The following is a 21,757-nucleotide window of genomic DNA, read 5'->3' as shown; positions in this document are numbered from 1 at the left end:
TAGTGCTCGAAGGCGCACTACATAGTTGTTCGGCAGTTTATTGGCTCTGACACTGCTAAGTGGAGGGCAGTCTGTAAGTGGACCTTTACCAGATGAATCATCCTGAGTATATAAAAATGCTGCAGCCTTAAAAGGATTCTCCCTAGGGCCATTAAACTTATTCCATCAGATCAAAAGGTGTCACTGAAACGCTGAGAGTAGTTCCAGTATTGGACATCTGCCAGATAGTGATATGTTTTTGCTTACCCCTCCCCCAGGCATTGTCTCAATCAAGCCCAAAGAGATGGACCGGTATAAGTTCAGTTATCTGACCCTTCATTTTAGGAGGGAGGTATCCATCAGAAGAGCAAATTACTTACCTTTGGTAGCATGCCTTTTAGTGAAGACACTACCGATAGAGTATCCACCAGAACTAGTGTTACCGAAGGTAGGCAATTTGTTATTCCCAGTTTTACGGACTAAGCAACAAGATGAACTTTGCTTTTTCTCCCCAGAATTCGTGTCTCAAGCAGGGGTCCAATGTAGGCCACTCCTCCCATCACGATTCAAACTTGAACGTCTTATTCCAGAGGGATTCGCTCTACTCCGTCTCTATTCCTTTAGGTCCGGTTAGTGCCTAGTTATAGCTCCACAACACACAGATCTAACCGCTAAACATGTATCATATGCTGGGCCCTGGAAAGGGATGAGCATTAAGCCGCACACACTGTAAATTCCATAACATTTACAAGATGCTTAGCTCAGATGTCTGTCCACGTGGATTCATGTTAAACTCTTTCCACCTTTGGAGTCTAGACCATCAGGCCCAGTAGGCCTTACCCTGTACAGCTTGTAAACACAAACAACATGTCTTTGGGGTTCTGTGTCTTCCTTTTCGTGATACTCTCATTCTTTTGCATTTTTCTTTGAGGTAATGTCAGAGTCTTTCAAAACTAAGCTGTCTTGATAACCTTGTTTAGTATTTGGAAATAGCAAAGAGCTGGACATTGGAACGAGATAGTTATGCTTACGGTAACTTTGGTCTCTGAATCCACCTATATATCCTGTTACTGTTCATAACTGTTTCAGCAGCTAAAAGAGAATTTACCGACTTGCCGAAAGGTGGCGCATTGCTCCCATCAATTGAAGATAGGGAAGACCCTACCAGTAGTGTAACTTTCTAGGTAACACTCTTGCTGAAGAGCATTGGCAATGCCAGTAGGCCCGGTTTTAAATAAATGGTGCATGGTAATGTGAAGCATTACAAGTCAATAAAATAGGAATAGATATGTATGTTTCGGTGGTAGCAAAGACCTGTAGAATAATATTGGGGTAGGTTAAAAGGTCAGGTGACAGTTGCACTGTCAAGCCAGACCTAAAAATCCACGTAGGTTAAAGACTGCCCTCTCCAATCGATGCTGATGCTAGATAAAAACAATATAAATTGTCTAGTTATCTAAGACACTTGAATAGCATTCCAGTGGCATCTGTGAGCGGAGGGGATAAAATTCAAACATATGTAGCTGGATAAATAAGCAAAATGATCACATCTGCTTGAGGGCACGCGTTTTTTGTTTTTTGTGGAAGCACAAAACTTATCCCCAATCAAAACATATGTTCCTTGGGTCCCAACTTGTGGGCAGAGCCAAGGTTCCTCTATAGTGATAATCACATAATTGTCTGGCGACAGCAGTCTTGTCAAACCAGACCATAAACATGTTGGTAGGAAAATAATCTAATGACTTGAAAAATTACAAGTTACTTTGCTGGATGTTTTGTTAGTATAGTTTGTTTTTCTTCTTTGTGGCTTGCACCTGAAAACCAGTAAATATCGCCTTTAGAGAAACATTTGCAAAATCTTAAGTGAATGCCTCCCGTTAAGGTGTTGTAGTGTATAGAGGGGACTTTCAATTGTGGGCTAAAGTGTGTGATTTTTACTTTCACGAGCTGCAATAAGGGGCTAAGAATTACTAAAAGTTGACCAAATTATGTTTACAACTCCAAGCAATGTGTACAATTCTTCATCAATGGGTCTAAATATGTTTACCTAGTTTGGCTAGTGGTTGACTCCGTAACCGGTGGAGCTAGCAGGGTCACTGCCTCCCCTTTCTTAAAAAGGAACTGCTGGTCTGCTTGAGTTATCCGTGGCAATATTCCAGCTGCTGTTGCTGAGAATAGTCAGGTGAAGGTTAATTCTATATGTACAGTCTAAATTGTGGGCATGAAAAGATTATGTAAGTGAACCTTACACCAATTTAATTATGAAAATTACATTTCAACCACAACATAGCTCTGCTAGGCAGAGCTTCGGTTATATCTTAATGCTGATTATGAATAGGAGCAGGTATACCTGGTATATCCTTTGGTAACCTGACAGTGTCTTGCTATCCGTGGTCTCAGGCGGTGGCACGAGTTGAAATTTAAGGTGGCTGTGAGAACCATGTTTATTTTCGTACTCCTTCACCCTCCATTAACCACTCACTTGAGATGGCTTTTGGTTATGTAGGAGGACTCAGTCCTGCGATGTCATCAGGATTCAAAACGTCTGAGATGTTACAGCTTTTACCACACTCATTTTGGTGAATTGACCTAAACCGACTACTTTCCTCGTTGGGTAAAATGTTCCACCTTCACTTGTGTAGAGCTCTGAGAACTTTATTGAAGGGGCACTGCATAGAAAGTAAGCTTTCTGCAACCAAAGAAGAAAGCGTATTCAAACATAATAGGCCTTCTCGAGTAAAAATCTGCAAGCCGAGAATGGCCTATTGCTAAGGGGCTTATCTGGTCAGTGGGGGTATGGGAATGCTTCTTTTAAACTAGTTAAAATGTTACCTCAGTTCATGCAAGTGTACCCAGTTCAAGTTCCATGATAACATGTTATTTCTGTATTCATCCCATTGTAGGGTGTTTTTTGATGAGCAGTTTCCTTAAATCCGTGTAGTAAAATGTTATTTTTGTGATTTGCAAGTATTAGATCAAAGTGTCCTTAATGTTTATAGTAAACATAAAATCCTCTTAGATATTTCAGTAAAACAGTTTGTAAGATCTGATCCTGCCTATTACTAGACTCTGCAGTCTAGTTATTTGACTGAGATATAATATAGAATTTTGGACTGTAACTTCTGAGTGAAAATTCATGCTGCGTCTCGTATCAGTTCCTTTTTACTCACTATTCCGTTTCTTGTTGTTAAAATATTTATAATTTTTTTTTAAAGAACTGTTAATCAGCAGCTGTTTCTCATGCATTTTCTCGTATTTGTATTCCAGGAATTGCCTCTGAAGCAGGGAGTGTCTGCATTAATAATGACCTGTAGTTCTCTGCTTCATAGGTTAGACATTTATTTTAATTATTTTGTGGCTAAGCGCAGTCCCACTTTTTCAAATCAAATATTAATGAGAATTGTTTCAATTGGCATTGAAATTTGGCTACAAGCATACATATTGCATCTAAGGATTAATTGTATAATACAATATGTCCATAAAGGCTGTTGTTGGTTTCCTTCAGCCACTATAAAAATTAAAAAGACCTAGCTTGATAAACATATATTTGGTTTTGATTGCTACAGAAAGTTGAATCTCACTCAGGGGCTTATTGAGAAAACCCTGTAACAATATGCAGTTCATTTGTATTGCTTGCAGCATTTCTTTTGAAAAAATGTACCAATATCTACACATGCCTCATTTGGGAATACCAAAACCAAACCAAAAAAAAGAACTAAAGCCTAATTACAATGGGACTGCTAGCCCAAGCATGTGAAAATCTGTGTATTTACTTTTGAATTGTACACCGCAGATGCTTCATCTTCCTCTTCTTCCATGGGCGGTGCTCGCAGCTCCTTTACCACCACTTCCAGCCCTACCATTAACTCTACCTCAGTCACGGACAGCAAAGCTATGAAATTGGAGAGTTGCTCCTTGACCATTGGGGTAAGTAACAGAGGGGTAAGTGAAAAGCAGTTAACCAGTAAAGCAATTCAGCAGCAACAGGCGGCACCTATGAGATGGAGGGTCCTGAGTATCTCACCACCACCCGAGGACTTGCTGGATAATAGTCTGATGTCATGTCAAGATGATGGGGGTGTGGTGGAGTCTGAACCGAGCAGCACCATGTGGATGGATGACTCCACTGCCAACTTCAGCAACATGAGCACCCATTCTTACAATGATAATACAGAGGTGCCCCGTAAGTCCCGCAAACGTAATACCAAGGAGAGGCCAGGAATCAAACGGCATGACTGTGAAGAATCCAACATGGATGTGTTTGATGCAGACAGCGCCAAAGCACCTCACTATGTGCTTTCCCAGCTCACTTCTGAGAACAAAAGCAGCTCTCAAGCAAGCAACGGGTTGGTATTTGTTTTTTCAATTCTATCATTTTCTGTAAAGTTTACCAAAGAATGTACTTTTTGTTTGCCTGTTTCCAATTATCTGCTTAAGTTTTAAATCAGTAGGGTGAAAAGTATATTTCTCTGCAAATCAAGAGGTGTTTTGCTTTACCTCATGTTTTATCCTTTAGGTGCCTTAAGCCATTCTTGGAAAGAACTGCTAGACCTAGACTTGCCTTTCGTGCATGTACATTATTAAACATGATTGCTGGAATTGATGTTCATAAAAACAATGTATTTTTGACCCATCTGGAGTAAGACATTGTTCATTGCCACTGAATTGTGTCCCCTGCCTCCCAGCTTAGTCCAGCTCCGCTTGCGGTTTAACTTTCTAACTCTTTATGTTTAATAAAATTTTAGGTGTCTGTGTGCATCATTGATGTGCTCAAATCACGTCCATATTCAAAAGAAAATAATTTCAACTGTTTTAAGGTATTTTTAAAGTATTGATGAACCTTTAAATGTGTGCATAATCAGTGTTGGTCAATCATTTTCTATAAGCTCAGTGGCACCTTTTTTTGCTTAGTTAAATTTGGATTTCTGTTTAGTTTCAGGCATCTCAGGACCGTGTTACCTTTCTGTTAAAAAGAGTTATCAAAAAGTTTAATTCTGATGTATATTTCTATTTGCAAATTCCTTAGTCGTCTTAGGCACCCAACTGGATTTGGCAACTTTTGCAATAGCTCTTGCATGCTGATAGGTGACTTCATCAACCTCCTTTGCAACTCTTGCCTCCTGGACATGATGGCACAGCTGCATATAAGGGCCACCCCTGCGTGATCATGACAGTTTGTGTCCAAAGACCCTGTTTTGGAGCTCTCCTCCTAACAATTTTGGTTTTCACTGAATTCTCAAATTCGTCTATAAACTTTGGCAATGTGCAAGGATGTCTCTAAAGACAAATTATGTCAAGCCATGCTACTTATGTATAAAACCGATGTCAGTAACAGACCAAAACAATATCTGCTTATGGGTCCTCCGGACTGAACATGATTTCAAGTTGTGTGACATGTTCTTTGATGCACCCAAAGGCCATCTGACCTAGAGATGCCAAACTGTGTGTTATGGAACACAAGAAATAAGTTGAGTCTGACTCTAAATCACCCTCTTACACTTGGTCTAAGGAAAAGTCAAAAGACAAATCCAAGGATGAGTCAAGCCAAGGAAGAAACGCAAGAAGCGCGACCGAAGCTTCTTAATGGTAATACACTGCAAATTCAGTGATAGATTTTGCAGTTGCCAGATTCTAACCTCGTTGTTTGACTCCATTCCGAATCAACTCAACTTTGGAAAAGATGTGGCCGGTTTTGTTTCCTCCTGCCCATCATCCAGGCCATACTACCTCCAAGGAGGCCATGCTGCAAGTATTTAAGTTCATTTCAGTCAGACTTCTGTTGCAGAGCACTTCCCAGGTGCTGACTGACCCCAGTTGAAATCAGCTCACTCCACTAACTGTTAGGTCATACCTTCACTCCTGTGTTGCAGTTCAGGCTCTGCATAATGCTTCTCGTTCAGTGCTGGCTACGATTCCAATTACTCCTGGTTTATCACCGACTCTTGTCTCTGTTTTTAAACCCTCTTCAGCTAGAGCCCGTCCAGTGTTCAGTTGCTTGTTTACCAAGAGACTTCTGGGGACAACTAGACCGCTTGTGCAGTTCCCCAGCCTCTCAAACAGCACTACAGAGGATCAAGGACATTTTGGTGTCGAACTTAGGCCCGTTGAGGGCAACAATTATTCTATATGATGATCAGGTGGCGGATAATTTTCTTCAACCACATTAGGCAGGTGCTGGTCTTTATTTGGATTTTCAAAATGCCAATGGGTCCGACACCTCTCTGGAGTCCACTTTTAAGGCACTTATGAAGGAAAGTGTCTCCTTTGTGGTTGTAGTCTGAAAGGCTTGGAATAGTCTTTTCACAGTGGAACAGATAAGGCAACCCTAGTAGATATTTTGTGACCTGGGCCGTTGACCTGTAAGCCCTTGTTGCCTTGTAACAAAAGTGTCTTGATTGACATGGCTCAGCTGTGGGTCTAAGCTATTTTCAGCCTTGGCTCTCAGCTGTGCTATTGAAGGCATCACAGGACAGCACCAGTTGATCCCAAATTTTTGACGCACAATCTAATTATAGAGAGCCTTGTAACGCAGACCTCCATGAGCATTGTAAATTTTAACTGTTCTCTAGGAAACGTAGAGTCAAAAAGAATTGACTCTGTGGGCAAGAAAATATTTTATGTGTGCCAGTTTAACAATACGCTTCCTGAATGCTGATATTTTTCTGAGTCATTGCACTCACCCTCTGTCACATGGCATGTGGATCATTGTTTGCCTTGCCAGAGAATATAGACAGTGCCTTCACTTGGATAGTAAATGGTGTTTAAGATGCTGAAAAGTATGTTTATATTCTGGACCGGATACTAAGGATTCCGCTGCCCATGCTGCGAGCACCAGCCTCATCCACAGATGTCATGTCTGAATGTATTTGACTGGATTATCAGGGGATGTAGAGGCTTTCTTAATGCAGATGCTGTTCGAAGAGTCTGTTTTATGTAGAGAAGGCTGAGTCTGCCTGCTAGAAATGTAAAGGTAGCAAAGCTATAGCCTTCTCACTTGGGTTGCTTTCCCCTGTGCGCGAGGTCCATCAGCAATACAGGATGGTCAGAGGATACTTGGGGGTCTTGCATATCACCAGCTATAGCCATTTCAGTCTGTATAGTAAACCACACAGTTTGTTCTTTGTGTTTGAGTCAGGGGAGGTTGATGAGGCCAACAACAGAGCAACACACCTCCTACTCCTCTTTGCCAGGCACAAATGCTAAACATTTTTACCTTGTTTTCCAACCTAATGTTAAAATGTGCCTTATTGATACTCCATCACATCCTACTAGTGGTTCCTTCAAATCATTCAAGTTGGTTATGCCCTTCCATTTCTGGCTTACCTCCTCACGTTCTCCCAGTTTATTCTCAGACATCAGTGGATCACTCCTCTATTTTGTTAAAAGGAGTATCTGATTTTGCTTGCCAAAGGGGTGATTGAACTGGTACCAGAGGTGCAGACAGTACTGGGTTGTTACTCTCTGTACTTTTTGATCCACAAAAATGACATGAGACAAAGGTTAATTCCTGGCCTCTGACTCTATTGCTCTTTCCTGGAGGGTGAAGTTCAAAATGATACTAGCTCATGCTCTGTAGACCTTTGATGTTGAAAACTGGATGGCGTCCATGAACCTGCAGGAAACTTGCTTTCATGTACTGGCTCTATAGTCTGACAGGAATTACATATTTTATTGCGGCAGCATCTCTGGACTTTAAGAAGCTAATGTTGCTGGTTGGAGCGCATCTTCACAGATCAGAGATATACCTATTCCTGTACCTTGATGGCTGCGGAGAGTGAGCTTGCTATATCTGATTTCAGGCCTCCTGCAACTGTTCATTGCTGCCCCCTGTGGTTCTCTTTCAGCAAGCCCAAATCTCATATTCAACCAATGTAGAGGTTACCTGGCCCCAACTGAAAGCCTCCCCATCCACGCATCAAGTCATTCAGGCTGATGTTTTGTGCAAGAGCTTATGTTCCGACCTAGATGATCGTAAGGCTGGCGGGGCTCTTGGCATTCTTCATCCTGCTGGTGCCTCACATCTCTAGGCATGTACAAGCCTTTTTTTGGGAACCATGGCTGTAGTGGGTCCAACTCTAGAGGGATGCCTTTCAAAATTTGCATGTCCATCGAGACACCTCAGGACCTTCAATAGTGGATAGTGGATGCCAATCTGATGTGTGGCAATCCATTTTTCTGGCTCCCGCTAGAGCTTACAGTGACAGATACTTTGTCTCTTGGCTGAGGAGGTTACCCGAGTGAAATGGTGATATGAGGACTTTTATATCATAGGTGGAGCATCACCACCATATAAATCTTCTCGAGCTTCATCATGGACAAGTTGATCCAAGTGCTAATGGACCGCATGACTGTCACATAGTATTGAAACAAGCATGGCAGAGTGGAGTCTTTTGCCCTCTGTCAGACTTTGAGGTTTTGGGGATGGCTGACACATCATAGGGTTTCCCTCATGGTGAAACACCTACTTGGATCTCTCAACATCAGGTCAGGCAAACTCTGCAGGCATTATCTTGCGGATAATAAGTGGTGTCTGCAACCAGAGCTATCTTCGTCCAGAGGGGTTGTGCCCTCGGTAAATATATGAAATATGAATGTATGAACTAGCTCAAAGTACACTCATTGCTCATCTTTTTACACTGTTTTTGATCCTGTGGTTCCTGAAGAAATTCAGGTGGGACCTAGCGCAGCTTATTGTGGTGGCCCCTAATTGGCGCAGGAGAGTCGGGTACCCTGAACTCCTGTCCCTATTATGTTATGTTAGGAATATTTGTAGAGTGCAGTATCAACCATGAGGTTATCCTGGCGTTGAACAGGTGTGAGTCTAACCAAATATAGAACCTGGTGGTACTCCTCAAAAAGCCAGGTGTTCAGCTTCTTGCGGACTTCAAGAAGTGGGGAGGAGTCTCTTAAGTTTAGCGACAAGTCATTCCATTCTTTTAGAGCAATAGAAGAGAAGGATCAACTGCCAGATTTGGTTTTCCGTATGTGTGCAAGTTGGAGTCCTGATGAGTGGATGTGTCTGGAAGGTTTGTGAAAGCAGATGCAATTGTTGTGGCATGTTGGGCAGTGTTATGTTGTGCCTTGGAAGTGTGGGTGAGGAGTTTGAATTGTGCTCGTTCGTGTATTGGGTGCCAGCAGAACTCCTTAAGGTGTGGTCTAATGTGAGTAACTCTGGCCATTAAGTCCTGAATGGTCTGCAGCCTTCTGTTGTATTTTGTTGTTGATCTGGTACAGAAAGATTTTCCCGTAGTCCAGCTTGCATGTGACGAGGGCTTGCTTTACGGTTTTCTGGGTGCTGATTGGGTTGGGAGCCATTTAAAAATCCTCCTCTGCATCTTCAGTTTGACTTGAGCGGTCATGTCAAGTTTTCTGTCAATGCCAATCCCGAGGATGTTGGTGTGGGTGGTGGGTGTTGGTCCTAGCTCTGTTGGCCACCAGGTAGAGTCCCACGGAGAAGAACACTTCCCAAAGATCATGATTTCGGTGTAGTCAATGTTCAGCTTTAGAAAAGGCTTCATCCAGTCGACAGTTTCATTCATGGAGACATTTAACTTGATCTAGATACTTGCCACCTTGTCTATGAAGGAGAGAAGGAGTTTGTCGGTGAAGGAGAGGACCTCGATGTTGTGAGAGAGTGATGCTGGCTAAAGGGATCATGTATGCGTTGAAGAGTGTCATGCAGGGAAGATCCTGCGAGATCCTGCAGATGAGATCACGAGTGTGAGGTGTATAGTGCAGATTGACTGACTGGGTCCTTTCAGTCAGGAAGGTGCAGATCCTTCAGTGTGAGTCCCTGAATTCTAATGTCATATGGTGTTAGTTGAGGAGAAGGTGGGACACCATGTCAAAAGCTGCAGAGAGGTTCAGGAGGATAAGGGCCGCTTTGTCTTCTCTGTCCAGAGTCATGCGGATGTCTTCTGGGGTGGTGATTAGGACAGATTTTGTGCTGTGGTTGGTTCTGAAACCAGACCGAGTGTTGTTGCGGAGTTATTCAGTGAGGTGTCTGATGATTTTATCCAAGACCTTGGCTGGCAATGGTATCTGGGAGATAGGTCTGTAGTTGGCAAACATTGAGGAGTACCTGGTGGGTTTTTCTAGTAAGGTGGAAGGCAGGGGGAGCAATTGCATGTTTCCAAACATCTGAGAAGGTAGGGGAAGAGGTCCTGCGAGGTGGGTAATCAAGTTGGAGGCACCGGATAGTGTGGTTAAATCCTTCATGTTGGGAATATTTTTTTGCTTCTGTTAGTGCTGGCATTGATGCGATCTACCAGAGCGGCACATTTGATAGTCCAGTTAATTTGGTGGTTGCCTTTCAGGGTGGATTTGAATGTGCTCCTGTCTGGGTTGTCCTGGCTCATTCTCCATTTGTGCTCCAGTTGTTTGCAGTGACATTTCATCAGTCTGTGTTCCTCCTTGTACCAACAGGCTTCTAGATCTCGTTTTGCAGTGTTGGAGCGAATTCAGTTGTTGAAATTCTTGGTGGCTTTTGGGGGAGGGGGAATGTTGATGTGTTTGGGTCGGTGTGTGTTGAGCCGTGTTTCAGTCCTTGTCAGTGATGCTCTTCCATTTTCTACAGGCTGGTCTTGCAGTGGTGGGAGGGGGGCAGTGGGTGTGTATGTGTGTTGGATAGGGGTGTTGACCTTGATGATGGGGTGGTCTGTCTAGAAGACTGGTGTGCGTTTCTCATCTCGGATTTTGTCAAAGGTGTTGAAAATAGGGTACATAAGGTGTCTGGCAACGTGTGTAGGTCCCTTACTCGGTGGGTGAGGCCCAGGCTTTCAAGGTGTTCAATGAGTACTTTTGAGTATGAGTCAGCGTAGTCTTTCAGGTAGAACGTCTGGTCTCCAGGTAGACAGTAATTGCTAGCGTGAGTGGTGAGACGAAGTCAGTCATGGTGTCTGTGAAGTTGTTGTGCTGCCCCGTTGGCCTCTAGATGAAAGTGCCACTTAGGCTGATGTTGACTTTGACATGGAGCTTAAATGACAGGTGTTCCATGTTGGAGTATGACGTGTCTGTGGTACAGCTGAGAGCATTCTTGTAGATATTACAGATTCTGCCTCCAGGCTTGTAAAGTGTGTCTTGCCTTGTGATCTTGTAGGTAGGGGATGAATGTGGCGATGTTGGGTGGCGGGTTTCAGCTAGTTTTCTGCAAGAAAAAGTAGGTCCGGGCATTGATGTGCAGCAGGTCTCAGATCTCTGTGGCATGTTTGGTGAGTGAACAGGTGTTGAGTAGCATGTATGTTAGTCCCGAGTGTTGTGTGGGTGGTTGCAGGATTGTGTGGAAGAGTGGCGTGTTGGGTGCTGTCAGTACGAGTACAGTGAGTGTTGAGTGTGTGCTTGGGTGTGGGTAAGTGCATAAAAACTTACAGCACGCGCAGGAGAATGCTACCTTGGTTTTGTGTTGTGCAGCGAGAGAGCAGTGTGTGGAGTAGGGGCCAGGGTTGAGGGTGTGGAGGGTTGCAGCAAGGGTGTGGTGGGATCAGGGAGAGGCACGGTTCCTGGTTCTGGGCACGATCTGAATATCTGTCGTCCTCTTTAGGTTCCTCTCTAGCAGGACCTGCTCTCCCAGTATTAAGGTAAGGTGCCGCACCCAAAACTTCACAATCTACCCCTCCGTAAGTAGAGATTAAGCAGAACTAATTTAGAGGCTTTGATCTACCATCTGAAGAGATTGTCATTTTGACTGCTCAACTCCTTCGACCAAATCAATTTAGTTTGAGCCTTAGTCCAAGTTTGTCACCTAGTGTGAGGAGAAACGAGTTGACTTCTTGCAGGCATCCTTTCTCCTAAAAGTGGTGTCACCTTTCCAGGTGGGTCAGTACACTATGCTTCCTACAAAGCAATACTTTCTTGATATAGACCTTGGCAAAGTTCACCAATATATTAAAATAGACACTCTAATCAGCTTTATAATTCCATTAAAAACATTAAAATTAAGATATTATAAACATTTAAGAAACATTTAAAAAAATGTTAAATGCAGTAACAAACATGTTCATTTTTGTCCCTTTGTGAATAAACGTACCCTCCACAGAGAGCAGATCTGCTGTTCATGGGGAATATTTTTCCATGCCCCTATTATTGATTCAGTACGTATTCTGTCTGACCCTAATAGAAATATCAATCTTCTGATGTTATGTTCTAGTGAAAGAGCTAAATTAGGCTGCATCCTGTTTAAAATAGTGCAATTGGCAACTACACAGTATCATTTTAAAGGTTATCAGTGAGCAAATCTGTATGGGTATTTGCTAGGGGATTCACTCTTTTTAAAGATATTCCTAAATTACTATCTGACACTTGGGAGGACTAATTCATGCTGAACGGCCTGTACTAGAGTAGAAAATGTACTGCAAATAAGGGACACAGCATGTATCCCTCAATATTTTAAAGGAGAGGCCTTAGCCAGTGTGGGAGATATTCAACTCCATAAAGTATTATTGGTGGGACTCTGCTTTATAGACCACTAACAAATGATTAAAATGTATTTTCCCCACTGATTTACACTCCGATTTTAAAATAAAATAAAAAAATTCCCCTGGAGATATACATTTTGATTTTATGTGGTCTATGTCAGTTTTAGGCCCAAGGTTATCTGAAAAAAGTCTGCCAAAATAAGGGTAGTTTTTCACACACTCCAATAACTTTCATCCCCTTTTCAAACTTAATGAGTGATTTCCACCTTGATTTCAATTTAACTTACTGTTTTAATTATTGAATAACTGTTTTGCTCTTCTGAACATTGACTTTGAGAAAATATTTAACTAAATTGGAGTCTAATATGTTTAAGTTGCTCTGTAAGCCAATGTGCGTGAGATCAAATGAAATTTGGTCATCAGCTTATAAAAGCGAGTAACTATGGAAAGAACCTAAACGTGTAGGAAAATTATTAATGCTATGGAAGGAGAGCAAGCCATGTAAATATAATGAAATAAGTGAAGGGGCTTTGGGTGTATTGCTTTTGTTGAAAATTCTTTATCATCTCACAGCAGCACTCTTCACCCGGTAGGGAAGTGTAAAACCATTAACAATCTTAATAACAGTAGAGGTATACCCTTTCAAAAGAGTGAACTGTCAACATGATCAAATGCCTTTGAAAAGTCAATAAAAGCAGTATAAACTGATTGCGTCTTTAGATGCACATATTTATTTAAGTTGATTAAACAATGGCAATATTATCGACAGTGCAGCACTTAGATTTGAAACCAGATTGTTCACAGGGTATAACATTTTTTTCTCAAATACATTCTTGTAACTTTTCTAAAATGCTCTTTGTACAAATATTTCCGTCACTGAGTTGAGTAAGGCAATTTGTTTGTAATTTTGAGGGTCGCTCTCTAGGGATTCGTTTTTGTAGAGTGGAAGGGTTCTACTACCAGTCCACGATTTAGGAATAGAACCAGTTCTAAAAAAAACAAATAAAGACTGCGGTCAGCAGTCCCCGAGTCTCCAACTCCATCCCTCAATAGTTACACTCTGCCTTTAACACATCAATCCATTTGTAGTCTGGCCCCATCACATTACAATGTCTTGCGGTATTTATATAATGGGCAGTTTTCTGGACAGATGGAGATGAAATTTCCATTTTCAAATTAGAAAAGTTGAGCGCTACCAACTGCCACTTTATAAAAACCTTCTCTGGGTCCTTTCTATATATTTTCTAAATGCAGGATAGCCAGGCCTGCTGTGGGATGGTTACTGTGGGATAGATCATGCTTCCTACTTTTTTTCTCCACCTCATCAATAAGAAGGAGAGGCTACACCTGGTGGTTTCACAGCATGCCCTTGCTCTCTACATTTTTAAGGAGTATTTGATGTGCCACTAGCCGCTGGTTGGAGTTCCTGGTGGGAAAAAAAATAAGGCAACTAAGAAACAGACGTTTTCTCAGCAGTGAATTGTCTTCTGCATGGAATCGTTCTTCCTTGGCTAAAAACAATCTTCAAAAGGGCCTATGGACTCATTCCAGCAGAGCAAAAGGATGTCTTCAAAGCAGCCGTGTTCATGTCTAGCAGTACTTTCACCAGACCTAACTGCAAGTCTGCAGAGGGTCGTTTTTTCCCACTCTGTCCTCCAGGGCTTACTGTTTTAATGTCCCCACTTCAAACCCACCTTCCTCCTTGGGGCATTGCTTTGGGTTTGGTTTTGATTCACAAGATGAAGATTCTTAAGTCAGAAGTATCCACCAAGTGAATAAGTCACTAATTTTAGGAAAGGTTCTTTCAGGTGAATTCTCTTACTACAGATCCTCACTGGTGTCCTTCCTCCGCGTTCTGCAGAGTGGACTTTCAGGAATCAATAAGGTTCCTAGTCGACTTTTGCACACTGCCAATGAAACATTCTGTATTTTTGGTCATAGAAGGTTTAATGATTAAATTGACACCAATGTGCTGGTGTGGTGCCTTTAAACAGCTGTGTGTCATGTCTAGAGGTGAACAGAGCTGCAGCAAACATTGGCAGTACCATCTGTAGGGCTCACAAGAGTTATTGCAAGAGTTTCCAGATCCAGCCTGGCACGTCAGGAGATTCAGAAGGTGAGAATTCTGCAGTTAGAGTGGCCACCAGAAAGTGCACTATTGAAGGTAAGTAAATAGTTAAACTAGTGTATTCCTGTCTTTTCAGGTCCAACCATGCAGACTGCTTGCTTTTGAAGCGGCATTGTCCCCAGAGTTGTTCTTGTATAGAAGCAAGGTGGTTCCTTTTAAAACAGGTTTAAGATTGTAAATACTTTTAGTGGCATCATAATATTATTGGGGTAGAACCCTTCCTCTATCTTCTACAGTGTCTCGATGTCTAGAAAACCCAATTTTACCCAGAACCCACCCAGCAACATCTTAGTTTGAAATCATCCACTAGACACACAGAATTGCTAAAACACTGTTTTCTCTTGACTTTTTTTTCTTTGAGAACATATTTTATGTTTAATCTATTGTTTCAATAGATCCTGCATGTAGTCAGCTTTTTTTTAACTTGGAGATAGCATTTTTCTTTTACCTTCTAAAGCTTTGAATTTCATCAGTTTTTATTATGTAGACAATGCAAGTAATATTACTTATTGAATTTGAGAGAGATAAGATGCATACAAAAGATATAGGCATTGCTATAGTCTGTCAGCAATACTACATGAATATTTAGGCCCCCAGAGTTAAGTTTAGGTCAATTGATAGCTACATATACCCAAAGGGATTAAATCTTTAAGTTGTCAAGAATGAGGAAAATGCTTTACTAGACCCAACCTATCACAACTCCTTAAAATGTGGAAGCCACTTTATCCCTGCTGAAGGGGAAAGCAGAAAAAGGTTACTCTTTATTTGATTAGCTATGACATCACACATTAAGGGGTATATTGACTTAATTATAGCAATGTTTTGTCTGTTGAGGTCTAATCACCGGGTCGACTACAGACTGTGTCATGATGGTTGTCTTAAGAAATTGTCAAACATCTACAGCTGTCAATGTGCCATCTGCCTATCTCAGTCTATTCCATCATGGTGATTCATGAAACTGGTAAAGATTTGCTTAGCTTCTTTCTTCAAATGTTGTGAGAAACAAATTATCCAATACTACCACATATTGATAGCTTAACTGCAGCCATTTCCTTGGATGCAGAAAAGAGTTCAGTAAGTTCTCCTGGTTTTCCCTAATAGCACTCAAAGTTGAATTGATTGATGACTAAGAAATAATATATTTTTCACTCAGATCCTCAATTAACATAATTGGGGGGGGGGGGAGTCTTTTCTGTTTAATCTTGGTCTTTGGTCAAGACAGGGATGTCTTCTATTTCCAGTCCTACTCCCTCTGGGGGATTGAGCATCTACTGCATTTGTTCAGGGACCGTACTGAATTTTAATGGACTTATCAAGGCAAAACTGAAGTACAGTTGTGTCAAATGCTGATAACTTACTACTCCTCTATACCTTAGCTGCTGAAAATAACTGATGATTTTGCAGAGTTATCTGGGGACTTTAAATAGAAACTAATCTTATGTTAAGACACTAAATCTAAAATGTACACCTGTGGTGCTGCATAATTAGTCTACAGTGTTTAAGGGGAATTCTAAAACAAAATATAATAGGTATTTGGTTTAATCATGACTTGCATGAATCAGGATTGTGTAATAAGAAGTCACTAGTTAACACAGTTGTTAAACTTCTAGATTTGTAGTGCTCTAAATCAACCCATATCCCATTAGTGGGTAAGAGTGATGGTTACGCCAGTAGCCACCTATATCCTCTATTTGTTCTCAATCCAGTGTTCACATATGTTTTTCTAACCCTTTTGAAGTGTATATGCAACTGTATAAAGCAATGGTCAAAATGAAATTCCCTAAGATGGATTTTGGACCAATGCTAGCAAACGTTTTATAATTAACAATCCGCCTCTCCTGAAAGGCAACACACTCACTCTTTATAGACCCACTCCTGTAAATTCAGTGTGGCTGGATATCCAGAGACCTTTGTGCGCCAAATCAATTTTTTTCAGATTAAGATGTGCCATTCCCCTACTGCAAAATATTACTATTTAATAAGTCTAGTATATTGTTGCAACTGCATAATAAGTTGCCCTCTCTTGGCTTATTATTCTGGAGTAATAAAAGGATGATAGGTAGTAAAATGAAGTTCTGCTCCTGGCATAGTAGATTGCTGGCTAAAATTTCAGATGCTTTTAAGTCACCGGTGAGTGTTGCTAATCTTCAAGCCAAGAATCATTTAGATAAAGGTGAGTTTTAGAAGTTGTCATGTCTAAACTTTAGAGGACACATTATATAAGAACATTGATAATTGAATGGTTCTGTTATTTTAAAATAAAAGTCAAAGCAAATGGAAATTGTTTGTGGTCAGCTGTGGAGCACCTGTGTGCAAAATTGATGGAGGCACAGTGGGCTATGATTTGGAAATATTTCTTCTTATCTAAGATTTCCATGATGAGAGAGCAAGCTGGAAATGACTTTTAATAGATCAAACTGTACTCCTTCGAGATTCTCCCAAATTAGGGCTCACCTTCCAGAGTGACCAGTCCCATCTGTGGCTGAGCAGATCATCTTTTTGGTTAGGCAGATTTAAGAGTTTAACTATTCAACATGAAGTTTGAACTGAGCAAGTTCTTCGTACATCTAGAAGTTCGCTTGCTGGAACATGTCCCCAGCATAAATAGGTTTGTTATTTTCTTGATGAACCTGCTTTCTGGAGTGCTGCACATGTTTGTTGGTTTATTGTGGCCCCTGGGACCCCTTACATGACTGATAGTAAGAGAACTTTATGGGGGTAATGCAATAACGAGCATCAGAAGTTATCTTTTCATGTAGATAACGACTGTTCTTGATTAGTGATTAAAGTTATTGTATTTTTTTATTTTGGTCCTTCACCATTTTCAGTATTCTGCATGCAGTAGGTTGACAAATCATTTTTACTTTGAGACTTGTGATGTGTATGTCTACTCAATGTGTTATGGGCCTACATTGTCAGTATGATATCTGTGATTACATACCTCTGTTTAATAGCTTCCACCCTTTTTTGTATGCTACCTCTGATTTCTCTAACTATTCAGGTGTATGATTTATTGGTAGCTACACTGTTATTGTTCCAGTGGGTTTATACTAAAACAGAAAACAAAAAAATCTAAACTATCCTGATAGCAAGTGGTTCACTTTTATTTAATTTTTTAGTAACTTGCCCGGTTCTTAACGTTTTGTCAGGTTTTTAGAGAGACCGATTGAGAATTGTGAAGAAACATTAGTGTTATGCCTGTTATAGAAACATTACTTGTTGTGACCGTCATGGTACATGTTTCAATCATGTGGTATCCAAAGAAGAGACTGAAAGCTAAAAAATGAAACTAACGGAAATTAAAATAATAATTCTGTAAAGAAAACTTGTACCTTTGAAGAAGGTTTCAGTCCATTGCTTGTTCTGCCTTTTAACAATTTGGACCTAATGTTTGTTAGCTACCTCTGAGTATTGCTATTAAAAAACTGAACACTTATTTTCTCACAGCTATCGTATTACCCACAGAGATGCAATAGAGCCCCGCTTGTGGATGTGATGTCTGTTAAGTCAAGAAAAATTAGGTTTAGTATTTTCAGTGGAAGAGTATGATGTTATGGGTGAAGAGTCATTGGAAGTGAGTTTGGAGAAGAGGCCAGGTCCTCTTTAGCTCCACATTTGCATAACTTTGCCATAAAATCTCAGTTGTAATTTGAGTTGCTGAAGCTACTAAAGAAATTGAACCCTCTGCAGTACCTTAAATGATAAACCACAAATCCTAATGGTCAAACACAATCTTGGATTGCTATAATTCTGTCTACATGGATTACATTACTTCGCTTTAAAACGTATTGCTGGTACATTTCAATGTGGGTCCTATCTCCTACATTGTATCAACAGTACTCCTTCCAGTAAGGCATTGTATTACATCGAAGTATGTTCACATTGTCCAAACAGAAGCACTTTGGATGCGTCGCCTTCTTAGCTAAAAAGTCAATTCCTTTTTTTAAACCTTGACCCACTCCAACACAACTATGCTGTTATCAATCTCCAGTTATAACAGAATCTAATCAAGTGAAGTTACATTATTGTGTGGTTCCCATATTGGACTTGGTCAGCCAACCAATAGTAAACGAAACTCCAGAAGGGGAAATATATTTCTACCTGTGATAAACAGGGTTCTAACATCCGACACTCATCATCATTACACAAGACACAATAACATGGCCAACTTTACGGAAAGTTCCTTCCACTATAAGAACCTATTGGGTTGCTATGACAAGAACAGGTTCAGCACATGATTCACATCCCACAGCACTGAATACCATGGTGCTGGTGAGAGAGATAGCCAAATTCCTCTGATGAGGCTGTACATAAAAGGGTGCTTCCCCACCGGGGCCCCGTCCACGGGGGTGTGATCTGCCGAAATAGCTGAACGGAAGGTGTTGATGGAACAGTAGGCCAAACCACCGGATGACCAGCTCACTAGGAAATTGAGTATCTGGACAACATCCGCGACCACAGGATTAACTCCCCTTCGCATGCCCCAACCCGTCCATATGTTCCAAGCTGATCTGTACTGTTTAATGGTACTATCTGTTAGGCCCTTGACAAGAGGTCCTCATCCTGTGGTTAAATTCACAGGACGGACCAATGTCCCCTGTAATACTCCAGGCCATCAGGGCGAGGGAGCCCTTCAATACCAGTCGATATGGCATGCCATCTGGATTGAGAAGAAGTTGAGGAAACAGGTGAGTGGGATTGGAGGATCCCACAAAAGTTCAAGAATAACTGTAAACCAAACTAGCGATCTCCATATTGGTGTAATCAGCACCACCTTCACTCCCTGTTTACCGATCTGCGCAGAGGCATGGGCGGTCATTATGAATGGGGGGGAATGGATAGACCTGTACCCGAGCCCAGTCTTGCATGAAGGCATCTGTCGCCTCCGCTTGAGGGTCTGGCCTCCAGCTTTAGAAATGGGAAAGCTGGTGATCAGTCACAATGCGAACAGGTCCTTTGAAAAGGGACCCCAGTGTTCCTGGAGGTCTGCAAACACCTCCAGATGGAGCTTCCACAAGCTTGAGTCCCGAAGGAGACAAGAGTGCCAAACCGCCACCTCCTTTACCTGACCCGGCAGATTTCCAGCTGTCAGAGACTTGATGGTGCAGGTAGTATTGCCAGAAATTTGTGGCGAGGTCATAGAGGACCCTGGAATGCGTGCTCTCTAGATGGTTGATGTATCAGACTGCCAAAACATTGTCCATCTTGAGGAGAACACATGATTAAATCCTGTCCTTCGTCCAACACTGGACGGCGAAAGGCCCTGCTTAGGAGAGGTGTGGCGCAGCGGCCAGGGCGGCTGACTCGGGAGCGCGGGGCTCATGGTTCGATCCCAAGCGCCAGAGGCAGGTCATCTCAGCATCATGTGACTCTGGGCAATAGCTCACTTAATCTCCCCAAAGGCCCCTAGTGCCTTGAGACCCTTATGGGTTTTTAGTTCGCGCTTTACAAAAAATACCCAGTTGGGAGTTCTAAGCAATTTATGTGCGAGGTTTGCTGTTGTGGGGTGAGAGGGGGGAGACCAGGTCCCTCTCGTGGAAAAATTGCCACATCTTGCGCCCCAACCTGACCTACTGGCATTGAACTCTATGATGAGGTTTGGGGCTGACCCAAAAATCGCTGTCACATTCCAGACTTCCATGTGCAAAAGCCACCAGGAAATTTCCCCCTTCGCCTCTTCAGAGAGGGGCATCATCTGCGAATAAGTGAGACCCTTGCGCAGATGGGAGGCCTTGAGTTTTTGAAGGGTCCGATAATGTAGAGGACATGGACAAAAGGCCTGGATGGAGGATGAGAGAAGGTCGACGAGAATGCGATTTGCCACAACGAGGTATGGGGCTTCAGCAGAGTCCTCCTAAATTTGTGCCTGATCTTCGCAATATTCCGCGACCGCAGGCTCAGTGGGTTGTCGAATCGATGATGAACCCCAAAAAGGTCCTGTCTGTGAAGGGGCCAAAAGGGACTTTGTGCAATTGATTACAAAAACCTAAGTCCTACAGAAGGTCTATTGCCATTTATAGTTGTAGTGACAGCTGTCTGGGGCACGTGGCTATTAAAAGCATATTTTCTAGGTAGGCAATGAGGCACATTCCATGCACTCGCAGGGGTTCCACCAATGGTTTAAGAACCTTGGTGAAACACCAAGGAGCAGAGGAAAGTCCGAATGGAAGGCTGGAGAACTTGAACGCCTGATGGCGCAAAAGAAACTGAAGAAATCTCGGGTGAAGGGGAAAAGTTGGGATTGCCCGGTAGGCATCTTTGAGGTCCAAATGGACCATCCATTTGTTTGGGTGCAACATGTCCCACAGAAGATTGATTCCCTCCTTGAAATGGCAGTAAACCAGCCAATCATTGAACTCTTCTAGGTTGGTGACAGGGTGACGCCCTCCATCAGTCTTGTCGACCCGGAATAGGTTGCTGAGAAAACTGTCTAGGTGGATTGTTGCCCTTCGAATCCTACCCTTGTTCAAGAGTGATTGAATTTCTGCATCTATGAGCTCATTTTTTGGAAAGCGAAATTTGCTGAGATCCGGTGGGCTGAAACGGGGTGCCTTGTAATTCTTTTGAAATCTCTGCACTGTCTGCACGACCCACACATCCGCCATGAGTGACCTGTACCTGTGGTGAAAAAGGGGCAGTCTACCTCCCACATCAACCAAGCAAGAGTGATGGGTACTCACCAGAATTGGAGGGGTTAGATTGCCTCTGCCTCTGAAGCATTGACCTCTTGTGGGGTAAAAGTTGTCGAACCGCTGTTGGTCTTGATAATAGCCTTGCCTAAAGCCTTGCCCTCTGGAGGGGGCATGGGATGCTGGCCGGCCGGCCGAACTGCCCCCTGCCATGGCTGGCCCTGTGAAAAACGCGAGTGGGGAAAACCCCTTTGATGGACGTTTGGGCTTTGTCTAGCAAGGTGAAAGTGTTCACGAACTTTCTGAGCGCTTTAATAAAAGGCTCTCCAAACAGCCCTCCTTGGGCCACTGCCTCTGAGTTGGCAAGGTCCCCAAACTTTGGGGCCACTTTTATCAAGAGGGAGCACCTGCGCTCTGCATAGAGTGCAGTTGGCGTTACCTAGAACGATAATCGCCCTATGCACCCATCCTGAGAGCACCTGGGGGGAAGATCAGAGGGCCTGAAGACTTTGTATCCTCCGCCATGTCGAGGATTTTGGTGAGCGGTCCCATGATGTCTAGAAGCTTGTCCTGGAAAGCACTCTAAGACTTGTTGATGCCCTTTTTGG

The 21,757-nt window shown here is 42.4% G+C and overlaps 1 protein-coding gene across 1 annotated transcript in view; it reads left to right on the top strand.

The window, feature by feature from the left end:
* Positions 1 to 21,757, top strand: part of NFAT5 (nuclear factor of activated T cells 5) — a 796,538-nt gene that overhangs the window by 242,010 nt on the left and 532,771 nt on the right. Inside the window, 1 exon segment of the mRNA XM_085638738.1 lies at positions 3,773 to 4,325. Within this exon segment, the coding sequence (XP_085494864.1) occupies positions 3,773 to 4,325 (553 nt within the window).

Source organism: Triturus cristatus, chromosome 12, assembly GCF_964204655.1.
Source record: "Triturus cristatus chromosome 12, aTriCri1.1, whole genome shotgun sequence".
Classification (NCBI taxonomy): domain Eukaryota; kingdom Metazoa; phylum Chordata; class Amphibia; order Caudata; family Salamandridae; genus Triturus; species Triturus cristatus.
The sequence above is the reverse complement of the archived record's forward strand: the minus strand, read 5'-3'. Positions and strand labels throughout refer to the sequence as shown.